At 45.3% G+C, this 15,413-nt stretch overlaps 1 protein-coding gene across 2 annotated transcripts in view; it reads left to right on the top strand.

Moving 5' to 3' along the window:
- The first annotated feature begins 8,500 nt into the window (after nucleotides 1-8,500).
- The window catches only part of SGSM1 (small G protein signaling modulator 1), a 109,313-nt gene continuing 102,400 nt past the window's right edge, over nucleotides 8,501-15,413 (top strand). For both annotated transcript variants that reach the window (XM_069081907.1, XM_069081908.1), the window contains exons 1-2: nucleotides 8,501-8,662; nucleotides 8,779-8,822. In XM_069081907.1, the coding sequence (XP_068938008.1) occupies nucleotides 8,644-8,662; nucleotides 8,779-8,822 (63 nt within the window). In that variant the 5' untranslated portion in view covers nucleotides 8,501-8,643. The remainder of the gene's footprint in view (nucleotides 8,663-8,778; nucleotides 8,823-15,413) is intronic.

Genomic DNA, 15,413 nt, shown 5'->3' with positions numbered 1-15,413 from the left:
TGCTGACCAAAACACCCCCAACCCTGATGTCAGGAAAAGCTTCCTAGAAATAAGAGCTATCCTAAAGTGTCTGAAATGGGCTGCCTGGGGAGACAGGAGGTTCCCCATCATTAGATATCTTCAGGCAGGGTCTATAGAGCACTCATTGGGCGTGATATGGTGGGAAGTGCTTTCAGGTCTATGATGAACAAAATAGCTGCTGAGGGAGGTCCTTTCCAACTCTCACACTCTGTGATTCTGTGATACTGGGGGTCACAAGTGAATATCCCCATTTTGCAGATGAAGAAACTGAGATTCAGAGGTGTTTATTATCATGCATCTAATAAGTGTCAGAGGAAATACTTGAACTTAGGTCTTCCTGATTCCAAGTTTGACTCTGTCCATTCTGCCATACTGCCCATCCATGCACAATACTCATGCCCTATGTCCTATAGTAGGAAGAGCTCTAAACTAGGAGTCAGAACCTTGGCACCAGTTCTACCATTTAACATCCTTGTGTCCTTGGGGAGGTCACTGCTTCCATGAACTTCAGTGTTCTCTGTAAAATGGGGATAATAATAGCTGATATTTGCACAGCACTTTAAAGTTTGCAACGTACTTTACAAATATTTCATTTGATCTTCACAACACATTTGGGAGACAGGTGCTACTATTATCCCCATTTTACAAGATCAGGAAACCAATGAGAGCAGAGGTTAAATGACTTGACCAGGGTCACACAGATAAGAAGTATCTGATTTTAACTCAGGTCTTCCTGAGTTTAGTCCAGTGCTCTCTCTCCTCTGCATCATTCATACCTTTCACACCTCCTATATTATAGGGATCAGTCATAAGGGAAATGCTGTGTATGTTGAGAATGTCAACCAGAAGTAAGCTGTTGTAGCTAGGGGAAGCTATGCATCCTTTCTTCTCCTCCCAGGTGCCCAGCCTCCCAGAGATGACTGTGGAACCAGTTTGTACTGTTGACTATTAGACCAATTTGGCTCAAGTTCTTGGAATAAGCCAGGATTAGGGAATCCAGTGTGAGTAAGGATCTGAAGGGTTGAATTACAGAAGAGAGATAGGACCACAAATTTAGGGTTGGCCTGACAGGTGAGCAGTCTGCATTGATTTCTGGAAGGGTTTTCTAGTGCAACATCATTTTAGATATGAGAGAACTAAAGCCCAGATACTTGTCCAAAACTTGTCCATGGTCATACGTGCATCAGATCTGGGATTTTGGGTTAGACCCTCTCCACTCCAAATCTCCCCTTCTTTCTAGGACACCCAAGGGGCCAATTCAGGCTGTAACTTGGGGAAGAGACTTTGAGTTCTCCATCCCTGGAGGTTTTCAAGTAAAGGCTCCAGGACCTTGCAGAGGGGATGCCCATTCAGGCTGGAATTGAACTGAGTGCTGCTTAAGGTCTCTTCCCACTCTGAAATTCTGTGATTCTGCTATGAAATCGACTTCTAGCAATCCGAGGAGCTAGAACCTAATCCCACCAATGAGCAGGGTAGGAGAGGGCAGCTAGCCCAGTTTTCTTGCAGGCAGCCCCTCTCTGCACTCGAATCACAGGCTGGCAGGAAGGCAGTGGCAAGACAGTCTCCACAGCCTCTGGAACAGCGATAAGTAAGGCAGAGAAGCCCCAAGCTTTGCCAAGAGTAACAGAATTTCTTTTTCCAACTTATGTTGACTTTTAGCAGGCAAACACTATCTCTGGGAGGCTGCCAGTGGGACAAAAGCTACTTTTATAAAAGCTCTCTTGGGACAGGGAAAATCTGACTGAAGTAGACAGGGAAGGCAGAGGGGGCTTTAGAGTGGATCCCAAGGGAGCTTGTCAGCAGGTGCTAGGGGTGGGAAAGGGGCTGTTTCCGTTTGTGAGGATGCACATGGGGATGATTGTATCTGGGGGGGGTCTCTTCACCTGTGGGAGTCTTGGCAAGTGTGCCTTTAGTGGAGGAGCTGAAGAGCACAGATGAAGGACCACTGGACCATCACTGGTGCCATCCCTGGTTCTGACATTCATGAACTATGTGGCCTTGGGTAATTCACTGTTCTTGTGAGTAAAATGAGGGGGTTGTGCCAGATGGTCTTTAAGGCCCTTTCCAGTCCTATTCTATGCTATATGATGTAAGTTCCTCTGACATCCCCTGTTCTAAGGCCCCTCCCAGACCTGACATCCCCTGTTCTAAGGCTCCTCCCAGCTTTGATATCCCCTGTTCTTTTTTTTTTTTAAAGCAATTGGGGTTAAGTAACTTGCTCAAGGTTACACGGTAAGGTGTTTCTGGGTGGGTGCTAAGTGTCTGAGCCCAGATTCGATCCCAGGTCATCCCGACTCTGGGGCCGGTGCTCTTACTCGCTGTGCTACCTGGCCACCCCTGATATCCCCTGTTCTAAGGGCCCTCTCAACCCCGACATTCCCTCTTCTGAAGCCCCTCCTAGCTCTGATGTTATGATTCTATGTCATTTCTTTGTCCCCCTCAGTCTCAGTTTTCTTCTCTATAAAATTATGGGCTTGGACCAGATCACATGCATGGTCTCTTCAAGCTTCAAATGTATGATCCTGTGACTTTTACCATCCTAGGAAGATGCTGAAAATCTCGTGCCCTTTACGGTCCTCTGTTGGCTTTGGAAGCCATCAAATATAACATCACCTCCTACTGTCCACTACTAGGTACTGCAATTTCAACGAGGCAGATTTGTTTCTCCTGAGGGCAACTGAGTGTCCTTAGAGGTCTTTAAGTAGAACCTTCTTTCTCTTTACAGATGACAAAACTCAGACTCAGGAGGTTAGGCAACTCATCCAAGGTACCAAAGGGACTTAGTGGCAGTGGACAGATTCGAACTCAGGTCCTGTGACTCCTAGTTCAAGTTGCTCTATTCCACCAAACCTGTTCTGCTGACCCATAGAAAGATGGGATCAATGACTCCATGCAAATGACAACCTCCTACATTGTTTTCTTAGGGAGGCAATTATACAATGTCAACATAGGCCATTATAAATAAATATATATGTATTTACATGCATGCATGCATGTAATACATGTACACACACATATATGTATATATATATGCATTAGTTAGGTGATGTGCTGCCACTGTGCTCAGTTCTCAGGATAGAGAGACAAAAATGAAATAAGAAGTTTCTGTCCTAAAGGAGCTACTGGGGAGATAGACATGACATGGGGGCAGATAAGTAATTTATGATGCTAGGAGAAGGGAAAGAGGAGGAAAAGAAGGAGGAGAAGGAAGGGGAGGAAGCGTTACTGACGAGACTCAGAGAATGAGGAAAGGGAGAGGAAACAGGAAGCGACTCCCTGAGCTTACCTTGAACCAAGTTAGAGATTTTAGGATGTGTCACCAGGAGGACCTCTCTATCCACAGGGAGACTTTTTCACTAGTGCTCCTCACTGGTTTTCCTCCATGGCTGTGGGGAATACCTTTGGCTTCAGCATGTCTCCTACGGTATAAGCACTCAGTTAAATAGGTAGATGGCAGCTAGGTGGCGCCATAGTGTATAGAACCTGGGGTCTCACCTGAGTTCAGTTGTGGCCTCAGATACTAGCTGTGTGACCCTGGGCAAGTCATTTCACCCTGTTTGCCTCAGTTTCCTCATCTGTAAAATGAGCTGGAGAAGGAAATGGCAAACCACTCCAGGATCTCTGCCAAGAAAACGCCAAATGGGGTCATGAAGAGTTGGACACGACTGAAACCAAATAACAACAAAAATAGCAGATTACAGTACTTAGTATCTCCAGTGTTTATTACACAGTGTTTAATAAATGCTCAGTGATCAAATTGGTCTTTAAGGAAGAGAGGGATTTTATGTGGTGGAAGTGAGGAAGGAAGGGTTCTGGGCATGGGGCACAGCCAATGCGAAGGCCTGGGGATGGGAGATGGGTGTTGTCTTTGAGGCATAGAGAAAAAGCCAGGTCATCTGAATGGTGAAGTGCACAGAGCTGGAAAAGTAGGTTCGGGTGAGGTTATGTCGAATTTTTAAAACTCAAAAGAGAGTTGGTATAATATTCTAGAGATAGTAAGAAGTCACTGAAATTAACTGAGTACAGGAGTGACGTGGTCAAATCTGTGCTTAATCCAAATCACTTGGGCAACTGTGAGGGGGATGGGTTGAAAGGGGGAGAGAGAATTGAGCCACAGAAAACAATTAAAAGGTTATTGTAAGAATCTAGGCAAGAAGTGATGAGGATCTGAACTAATGTGGGGTGTGTGTGTGTGTGTGGAGAGAGAGACAGAGAGAGAGAGAGAGAGGAGAGAGAAGGGGTGAAATTCAAGAGGCTTTATGGAGGTAAAAATGGAGAGATTTAGCAACTGATTAGATTGGTGGTGGTGGTGGTGGTGAGCATAAGGAATCAAGGATAATACTTAGATTATGACTAGAAAGATGACATAGGGAAACTTGGAAGAGGAGAGGAGTTGGGAAGAGGCAGATAATGAGTTCTGTTTTAGACATATTGAGTTTAAGATGCTCCCCAGAGGCCAAGATGATTTCCCCCTTCTTTGAACTCCCATGACTAGGAGAAATAACACCAGTTAATCTGGCTCTTGGCATATAATGGCCATGGACTGGTTGGGCTGATTTCTGCTGAAGAAGCCCTGTAGTATCCTGGAGCTTGATGAAGTTACCATAGTGTCATCTCCAAATAGGAGCATCTAGAGAACTTTCTCCTTTAAAGGAAACTTTCTTTCCCCTGGAACTCTGCCATAATAGTGGTGGAGAGCCTCCCTGTTTTATGCTTCACTGGATGCTGGTAGAGGGTCATTGAACCAATCTATCCTTAGTTGCAAGCAAGGAACTTGGAAAATCAGTGGCTTCAGCTACAATTTATAGGATTATAGGAAGTAGAGACTTCAGGGGCCATCTATTCCACCCTCCCTGCCTCCATTTTACAGATGAGGAAACTGAGGTACAGAGAGGTTAAGTGAGTTGTTCCAGGTCTCACAAAAAAGGTAAATGATTGTACTTGGATTCAAATCTGGGCCTTTGATTCTAAATTGGATGTACTACTCTGCCTAGTCCTAGCTCTGGTCTTAGAATCATTGGCTTTACAGTCAGACAAGATCTTAGAATTGACCTTAGAGTAATTAGCTTCATGTCAAAGAACTAGTAAGCATCAGAAGTAGGATTTGAACCAGACTCCAAGTCTAGTACCCCTAGAATGAGGGAACTTGGCAGTCATTGAGTCCATTGAGACTTTTTGCAAATAAGGAAACCGAGGTTCAGAGACTTGCCTAGGGTCACATGGTGAATGTTCAAAGGCAAGATTTGAACCCAGATAGTCCTCACCCAATATCCATTTTTCTATCTATTATAATACAATGACTCTCATTTGTTTAACCCTGGTGTCAGAGATGGTTCTGGGTATGAATAATGTTATCCTATAAGGTTGTCAATCTTTGGAGTGGACAGTCCAGGAGGCTGACACCAGCTCCTCATTTGTAAGCACACTGGTCATAATATATAACAACGACAACCACAACTATAATTCAAAATGACTGAACCTCAGGGTTGGAGGAACCCTCAGTGGCCATCAAATCTAGCCCTGACCTGAAAAAGAATCCCTTCTCCTACATCTGCAACAAGATAGCATTTCAGTGGTTCGGGGGAAAATGAAGTTCAGGATGTTGAAGCCATTGACCCAAAGTCACCAAGCTAGCAGGTTCTGGATCCTGAGCTTGAGCCCAGGTCTTCTGGTTCCAAATCTTTCCATTGAGCTCTTCTGGATCCAGACAAACAAAGAAACAAAAAAAGAATGTGTTAAGAGAAAGAAAAAATATTCTTTTATTGCCTCAACATTATTGGGAAATTGCTTAAAATCTACCATTCTTCCTAGATCCTTGACTAGAAAATGGCTCTCTATTTAATTGATCATAGGTTTTAGAGCTAGAAGTGTGAACTGATCAAGTTTAAATCCCACATTTGTTAGCTAACTGGTGACTTTGGTTCTCAGAATAGTCCTCTGGCATAGGCAAGAACTACAGCTTGATCCCCATGTCACAAAAGAGAAAAGAATCATGCCAGAAGGCAGTTGAACTTGGTCAATTGAAGTGAATAATCTTGGTTCAGAAGAACAAAGGCTGATCCTACATTCCTCCTCTTGGTAAAGCAGTAGGAGCTTATGGGAGCAGAATGCTGCATACTCTGTCAAACATAAATATTTTCCTTTGTTTTTTCTTAGGTACAAAGAAATGTCAGAATTGGGGGAGGGAGAGTTAGAGGTGTGCATCAAGGAAATACTGATGTAAAAACCATAGTAAAAGACCAGTACAAAAAGACAAATGAAAGCTGAATAAGACATGAACAAACTTGTCTATAGGCACAGAACAGACTCCAGTCTCCTGTTTTCTAGCCCAGTGTTTCCTCCTCTTGAGCTAAACTATTCACTTTCCCAGATGACTTCCTGGGCTCTCCATGCTTTTCCCTTTCCTAATTTTCAATTTTTTCAACTGTAAAATTGAGAGGAAACAGGTTTCCGTTTCTATAGTGCTTAAAGTTCATAAAGCATTATCATAAGGACTCCTCCCCTGTATTATCACCTTGGTCAGCATTTATTAATCACCTATTATTGAATGGAATTTTCCCTCAAGGATCGAGAGACTGGAGCTATTCCAAAACTGTTCTCCCTCTTCTCAACTTCCTTTTAGGTTTTGTGGTCTTTCCCCAATCAAATATAAGCACCTTGAAGGCAGGGACTTGTATTTGTATTGCCAGTGCCTGGTATACAGTAAGCACTTAATAAATGTTTGTTATTGTTCCAAAATGGGAACATCTCCTTTGTTCCCAACCTTTTTCATCCTTGTAATGAGGATGGGAATTTGAATATCTTCCCTTCCCCTTAATAGACCTAGGGAGAAGTTTGAAGACCACCCCCCCCCCTTGCTTTGAAAGTAAACTCTGTGAATGTAATCACATGGAGTCTGTGATGGAGGGAATTTGTTGAAGGGTGAAGCAGAGCTCACAGGAAGCTGGTCAGAGAGGATGCTTCTTAAGGAGATAGAGAGGTTTGTGAGTAAATATTGATCTTGTATTGGTTTGTGGGAAGGCTGAAAGGTGCTGTGGCTCTCAGCGTTATTATGGCGTCTGAATATCCTTGGTACTATAATGGAATCGGCTTACTGGTTTTGGGATTCGGTTTTCTGGTGTCTAAATAAATGCTTCAGTTCTATTCTCTACCTGGAGAATCTGGTATATTTCATAGTTGAATGTCATGCAATACTTATAGTTATGGTCTTTTTCATGATCATGGGTGCTACAATTCTATCGGGCAGGAGTTCTTCACCCAGAGTCCATGGACTCCCATGAAGTTTTGTATATAGATTTCAGGAGGTCTATGAAATTGGATGAGGAAAAATACATCTTTATTTCAATATATTTGATTTCCCCCCTAATCCTATGTATTTTATTTCATGCATTCTGAGAGGAGGCCCCTTTGCTTCCTCAGGCTGCCAAAGGAATCAGAGATGCAAGGTTAAGGACCCTTGATCTAGGGATCCAGGAGGATCACCAGGCCCTTCTCAAGGCCCTTGGCCCTTGGGACTTTGAATCACGTGGAAATGAACAGAGCTCTGGGGACGAAGGCAGAGAAGCCGAGGACCAAATTTCCTGCGTCCCATGTCTGCTGTGTCACTTTATACAAATCAGTCCCTCTCTTGTCCTCAGTATCTGCATCTGTAGAATGGAGGAGTTGGACGAGATCATAATTTAGAACTAGGAGCGATCTTAGAAGACATTGCAACCAACCCATTCGATTTACAGGGAACAAAATGGTGATGACGATGATAGCAAGGACATAGAGATGTAGGATTTGCAAAGCCCTTTATAAATATCATCCCCCTGAGTCACGACAACAACCCTGGGAGATCGGTGCTATTACCATTATCACCTCCATTTTACAGATAAGGAAACTGAGGTGCAGTGACTTGCCCAGGATCACCCGGCTAGTCTAAGTGCCCGAGGTTGGATTTGAATTCAGGTCTTCCCTGGGGCTCCATCTGCTGTGTGCCCCATGGGGTTGAGAGAGGTTATACAACTTGTCTAAGGTCACACAGCTAATAAATAGCAGAGCAGGAAAGCCAGGGTTCAAATTGCGCATCCGTTACTAGCTGCGTGACCCAGGGAACTTCACCTCACTTTCTTGGGTGACAGTTTTTTTATCCTTGAATGAAGTGGTTGCATAAGGTGGGCTCTAAGATCCATGATCTACGATCCCAGGACCTTCTGGGCCTCAGTTTCTGCAACTGTAAAATGGGTCGGTCTCCGTGGTTTCGAAGGTCTCTCCCTCCTCTGAATCCGAGATCTTATTATCCTTGCACTAGACGTTCTCAAAGGACCATGCGTCAGCTCTCCAGCTAGCCCCCTTTTCTCGGACCCTGAGCTCCTTTAAGAAAGGGGCGGGGTACCGGGGCCCCAGCCGCTGCCCAGGGTCTGACGTCGCGCGGACGCCGACCAGCGGTCATTTTGCACCCTCCCTCCGGGCTCCAGGCTCCGCCCGCGCCGCCGCCGCCGCCACTGCTGCCGGGGCTGCTGCTGCAGAGAAGACGGTGGGAGCTGGAGACGAGTTCCCAGGAGCCACCCCGGGAGGAGAGACAGACACAGAGACAGGGACGGAGACAGAGACAGAGACGGAGACCGGGGCAGAGGAGCCATGGCGACCGCTCCAGCAGGTACGCAAGGCAGGCAGGAAAGAAGGACGCGATCGGGGGAGGGCAGCCGCCCACCTGAGCGCCCCAGGCCCCCGAAACCCCCCTAACCCAGCCCCCTCCCTCCTTTCTCCCCACAGAGGCAGAGACCCGTCAGAAGCTGCTGCGCACCGTCAAGAAGGAGGTAGCTACGGAGGGACCCCTGGTGAGGGGCGGGGGGAGGTTCCTGCCAGATGTACGGGGACGGGAGGGACCGCAGCTGGATGGTGATTTATTTGGGGCAGGGGGAGATGATGACGACCAGCTGCCGAGGCACATCTGGATGTGGGTTTGTTTATTTGGAGGTGGGAGGTAGGGAAAGAGGAGGGGTCAGTGTTCCAGGTAGCAGCACCTTGGGGTGCTGGGAAGGAGTGTTTACAGAGGCAAGGGGCCTGAGCTGGGGCTGTATATCTGGACAAGCACTTGCTTGGGGATGGGGCGCGGGGGGGGGCGGTTTCATACTGTGTTGGGTAGGGCTCCTGTCATCAGCGGGGAGTGGAGGGGTGTGTGCGCTGGGGCTTCCATTGGCTTGGCTCACCGACCCAGGTGCTTTAGGGCGATGGGTGCTGGCCTCCTGCAGCTGGAGATTTAGAGAGGGCTAGGTCCAGATCACAGACTTTCTCCAGCCCTCCCCAAACCTCCCCCTCTGAGGCCCTTCTACTCCAGCTGTGGGGATTGTTGGGTGAAGAGGATGGTTTGCCAGCTTTTCCTCTTCCTTTAATGGAGTACAACCACCTAACAGCAAACCATCTGTTTCTCTAGTTTCCCCTCAAAGCCATGGGTAAGGAGGTGGGCTGGGGCCTTTGATTGTGTCCTCACCTTCCCTGGCTGTGTAACCTGGGGAGATGGGTAGTTCATCATTGCCTGGGCTGAGGAGGCTGGATTTCCCTCAGGAGAATGTGAATGTGGGCTTTAGTCCACACCAGCTTCCCCCACCATTGGATGAAACCGATCCATACTCTGATTATTATTATTATTATTATTTATTATAGTGTTTCTTTGTCTGATGACTGCTAATGAGGAGCTGAGATCCCTCCTACATAGGATGCCTCTGCATGGGCTCTCCGTTTGGGTGCTAGGTGTGGTCCTAGGGGAAGCGGGGCGGGGTGGGGGGAACTAGATGAGAAAGCTGGAGACATTGGTACCTCCCCTCAACCCCATGGTATGGTTGTGGAGGCCAGTGCTGCCAGACTGGCAGAGAGATTGGCATCTGGAGAACAGAACCTGTTGCTGGATTTCTTTTCTTCTGCCTTCACTCCTCCCCTCCCCTGCTGGGGGTGGGGGAAGCTAGAGCAGAGTGAATGTGTCTGGAAAAGGGAGCCTTATTATATTGGTAATTAGGAAACTAGCTCTTAGATCTGTTGCTTGCTCAGAGAAAGAATACAGCATATGGCGTCAGAACACCTGGGCTGGAACCCTTGCCACCCCTGTCATGTTGGACAAGTCCCTTCACTCAGAGTCCTCGCTTCCTCATTTGTCAAATTGAAGGCAATGTACTAGACCACCCCTGAGGTCCCTTACAGCTCTAGATTGGACTGGACCGGTGAAAAGAGAGAATGATTTGAAGTCAAGGGCTCTGGGTTTGAATACTGGCTTTGCCACTACTGATCTGCAAATTAACTAGCATTTACTAAATGCCCACTCTGTGCCAGTACTGATTTGAGTGCTAGGCATCCAAAGACAAAGTGGAACAGTTCCTGTCCTTAAGGAAATTATACCCTATGGAGATGATAATAACAACAGTAACCAATAATTTGATGTAGTCACAGTGACCCTGGATAAGTCACTTAACTTTTAAGTGCTCTTGTCAATTCTTAGAGTGTATTGCAGAGGTCTTTACATTGGTAGGGATGTCCTCAACCTTACTGGATAGGAAGTGTGTGTGTGTGCGTGTGTGTGCGTGCATGTGTGTGCATGCACGCACACATACATAATCTATATATGCATGTATATACAAAGACGTGTGTATATATTCATTATACATGTATGTAGATGAGTGCCTTATATCCATCACAGATCCAGTCCCTATTTCCCAGTACCTTCTGTGGAGCAGCCATTATGCTAAACATTGAGGATATAGAGACAAAAAGCAAAGTCTGCCTTTGAGGAGTTTACACCCTAATAACAAGAATAAACCATATAACAAAATAAATCAATAATAAATCTATAGGCATTTCTCAAGCACCTACTATGTGCCAGCCACTGTCCTCATCTGGTGTTTTGACTTCATCTAGAAAACAAGAGACTTGGACTAGATGAATGAATGAATGAATGAATGAATGAATGAAAAAACATTTCCCAGGTTCTTGCTGTGTTCTGGGCATTATGCTAAGGGCTGGAGATGCAAATACAAGCAAACAAGACAGTTCCTGTCCTCCACAATCTAGTGGGGCAAGACAGCATTTAAAAGAGTGCTATGGGGAGGGAAGGGAGTGTGTTCAGTGGGATGGTGTGGAGACTACCTGGGAATGAGTCTTGATTCCAGATGAACCAGTGGGAAAGCTCGACTCTTAGAGGAGCAGAGTCTGAGCTAAAGTGGGGAGGGGAAGAAAAGGATACCCTCTAAGTCCCTTCTACCTCTCTGTATATGACCCTTGGCATTGAAGATACAGTGGCAGAAATGAAGTCATCTCTGCCCTTAAGAGGGCTTACATTCTAACATGAGGGAGCTAATGTGTACATAACATATATCATATATATATATAATCTATTATATAAAATATATATTACATAGGATATATAATATATAATAAATGTCACACATATATATTATGTATATATATGTATGTATGTATGTATGTATGTATGTGTGTATATGTATATATATATACCAAAAAAAAAATAAGAGAATTTGGGGAGAGAGGGCACAAGAAGCTGGGGAGACCAGGAAGGCTTTCTTGAAGAAGGAGGCATATGAGCTGAACTTTGGAGAAAATTGGAATTCTCATAGAGGTGAGATGGGAATACATTCCAGGCAAGAGGGATAGCCAGGGCAAAGGCGTGGTGATGGGAGGTGGAGATGGAGTGTAGTAGCATGTTAGAAACAAGAAGATCAGTTTGGACCAAAGATTGCGAGAAGGGGCATAATGTAGGATGCGGCTGGAGAGGTAGCTTGGAACCAGAGCAATGGTCCTGGAGTCAGGAGGACCTGAGTTCAAATCTAGCTTTTGACACTTACTAGCCATGTGACCCTGGGCAAGTCACAACCTCAATTGCCTCCAAAAACAAAATGCCAAGTGAGAATTTGTATTTGATCTTAGAAGTAAGAGAGAACCCCTGGATCTCATTATATTGTCCCTGTGACTTTGGGTGGGTCACTTAGCCTTCCTGGGATTCAGTTTCCTCATCTGTCAGTGAAGGAGAATGGGACTCAGTGACCCCTAAGGAGGAGGGGACTTTGGATCCAAGTCTATCAGCTGTCTGCGTGCCCTTGGACAAGTCACAGCTTCTCTGGACCTCAGTTTCCTTATTTTAAAAATTGGAGTCTGGACTAGATCACCTCTTAACATCTGTTGCAGCTCTGAATCTGTGATCTTTTCAAAAGAAAAACTTAGCCTAATGCAGAATACTAGCATTGATACAAGACTTTAAGTATCACAGGATACTTTAACAGTATCTCATTTTGTCCTGACAACAGCCCTGGGAGGCAGGTGCTGTTATTACCCCCATTTTCCAGATGAGGAAATAGAGGCAGAGGGGAAGTGACTTGCCAGGAGTCATGTTGCTGTTAAGTATTTGGGGCAGAATTTGAACTCCTGTTTTCCTGGCTATAAGTCTAGTGTTTTATCTACCACAATGGTGAGAACATAATTATAGCAATAATGGTTGCTAAGATTTATATACTGCTTACTGTGTGCCAGGAACTGTGCCAACTGCTTAAAAATCATTTGATGTTCACAACAACCCTGGGAGGTAGGTGCTGTTATCACTCCCATTTTATTGTTGAGAAGACAGGTGAAGTGACTTGCCCAGGGTCACAGAGCTGGTAAGTGTCTGAGACTGGATTTGAACTCAGGTCTTCCTGACTCTAGGTGCTGTGCTGAGGACCTGAGTTGTGCCACCTGTGACACCTTAGGCAAGGAGCTCCCCTCCCCCCCAACTCTCAGTCTCCCCATTTTTAAATTGAGGAAATCGAGCTGGATGTTTTGGAAGGTGCCTTCGAGATTATGACTAAGAATTAACCTTTTCCAAATCCACCAGCGTTTGACACTGAGGCGTATAATTAAGGCAGTGATTGGCTGCTAAGCCTGGATGCTCTTTCTAGCTCTGCCTGTGCTGACGGCTCCCGATGTGTGCTGTTCGCTTTGTCTCGCTCTGCTTTTTCCTTAGTGCTGAAGGAAGTTTCCTGCGAAGGATAGAGGCAGGATCCAGAGCCCCATGTTTGAACCTGTGTCTGGATCCAGGAACAGAGGCTGCAGGTGTAACTGGTTACAATTCTTAGCATCACCTAGCTTGCTGTAGCTGGGTTGCTTTGCAAGCCCATGGATACTGAGCCCTCTATTCAGTGCTAGGGGTCTCTGCCCAAAAGCAAGGCCCTAGAAAAGAAGAGGCTGTTAGGACTGTCATTTTAAAGCTCTATGACGTTTCAGGAACCAGCTGGTCCAACCTCCTTATTTTTGTTGTTATTGTTCAATCATGTCTGCCTCGGTGACCCCATTTGGGCTTTTCTTGGCAAAGATACTGGAGTAGTTAGCTGGTTCCTTCTCCATTTTACAGATGAGGAAACTGAGGCAAACAGGGGTAAGTGACTTGCCCAGGGTCACACAGCTGGTAACTGTCTGAGGTTAGATCTGAAATCAGGAAGATGAATATCTCAGGTTCCAAACCTAGTGCTCTATCCTCTGCACTATCTTATTTTACAGAGTAAGAAACTGAGGCACAGAGAGACAAAGGTCATACACGTGGTAGATGTCAGAGACAAGATTTGAACCTATGGCCTCTGACTTCAGAATTGTCTGCCTCACTATAATCCAGTTTACGCACAAGTTGAAACATCACCCCATGATGTCATTCCAATGAAGAAGAACTTTGCTATTTCCATTCCTAGGCCAAGGGTCCTTAATCTGGGGTCCACAAGCCTCTTAATTTCAGGGAATCCTTGAATTCAGATGGGGAAAAATGACATCTTCAGTTTTATTAGCTTTCTACTGAAAGTTGGCATTCCCTTCAGTTATTTTAAAACAGGATTCTGAAAAGGGTGGGGGGAGGTCTGTGACAGCAAAAAGCTTAAGAATTTCTGGACTTGGGGTGGCTAGGTGGTTCAGTGAATAGAGCACCAGCCTTGGAGTCAAGAGGACCTGGGTTCAAATGTGGCCTCAGACACTTAACACAAAAACTAGCCTGTGACCTTGGGCAAGTCACTTAACCCCAATTGCCTTCCAAAAAAGCAAAAAAAAAAAGAATTTCTGGACTAGATGGAATTAAGATTGTATACTTAGAGCTGAAAGAGACCCAAGGGAGCATGGAACTCAGGGTCCCCCTCATTGTTACAGATGAGAAAACCAAGGCAGATAGAGGTAAAGTGACCAGTGAGTGTCTGAGACAGTATCTGAACTCAGATCTTTCCAACTAAATCCCCTCTGCATTGTTCCATGCTGCTTCTCAGGATGAGTCCCAGTCCAAAGTGGAACAACATCAGAATTCTCTTCTCTCTAAGTTTCTCAGATCCAGGTTTGAGGTCTGATTTCCCCCCTGCTCTTTGGCAGATGCCAAGGAGGGGCACTGATCTGGCCCAGATCTTCTCTAGGGGCAACCCTCTGGTCTGGGCTGGATATATCATGGAGATGAGTCAGCCAGCCTCGTCACATAATGAAGAGAAGACTAGAAGCCAGGTACTGATTTGTTTAGATGACGCCTGCCCCGGCCAGAATGCAAAATAGACCTTTTCCTTTCAAAATTATTTCCTCTAGACCTCAATTTCCTCATTTGTAAAATGGGGATAGCACGTCACTCCCCACCATACGTGGATTTGTGGGCAGTGCTTGGTAAACCTTAAAATACTCTCATCACCTAGTCAGCAAGCATTTATCAAGTACCAACTGTATGCTAGGCACAGTGTTAAGTATTGGGAATACAAAGAAAGTGTAAAGAATCCTTGCTCTCAGGGAGGTTACATTCTAACAAGGAGACAACATATATATTCACATATATGAATAGTAGTAATAATAGTGGTAATAACATTTTATAGAGCACTTTTAAGTTTACAAAGTGCTTTACGAATATTATCTCATTTGATCCTTACCACCACCCAGGAGATCAGTACTGTCTGATATTGCTATTAGGATTATTATTGGTAGCAGTATTATTATTCCCATTTTACAGATGAGGAAACTGAGGCACACAGAAGTTAAAATGACTTTCCCAGGGCCACACAGCTTAGTAGGGATATGAGGCAGGATTTCAACTCGGGTCTTCCTGACCCCAGATCCACTTCAGTCCTGAGCTGTATGTGTGTATGGCATGTAGAAGATGTATACAAGAATACACAGGAGGTAACCAATGCTGAGCGTCCTTAGTTCCTTCTCATCAGTAGCAATAATGCCCCTCATGTGTTTAGTCCTTTATAATTTAAAAACTGTGAAGAGCTTTTGTTTTTAAATCACCTTGACTTTCAACCATGCCTCTCCCCTATGCAGAGAGCCACTGCTTGTAACATAAAGGTAGGTGGGGGAGTGGGGGAAGGGGGAGGAGCCTTAGAACAGAGGATGTCAGAGGTGGGAGGGGCCTTAGAACAGGG

This window comes from Petaurus breviceps, unplaced genomic scaffold (genome assembly GCF_028583685.1).
Source record: "Petaurus breviceps papuanus isolate PSGF00001 unplaced genomic scaffold, PetGlider_PUasm1.0 99, whole genome shotgun sequence".
Lineage (NCBI taxonomy): Eukaryota > Metazoa > Chordata > Mammalia > Diprotodontia > Petauridae > Petaurus > Petaurus breviceps.
Note: the sequence above shows the minus strand (reverse complement) of the source record. Positions and strands in the feature narration are given on the sequence as shown.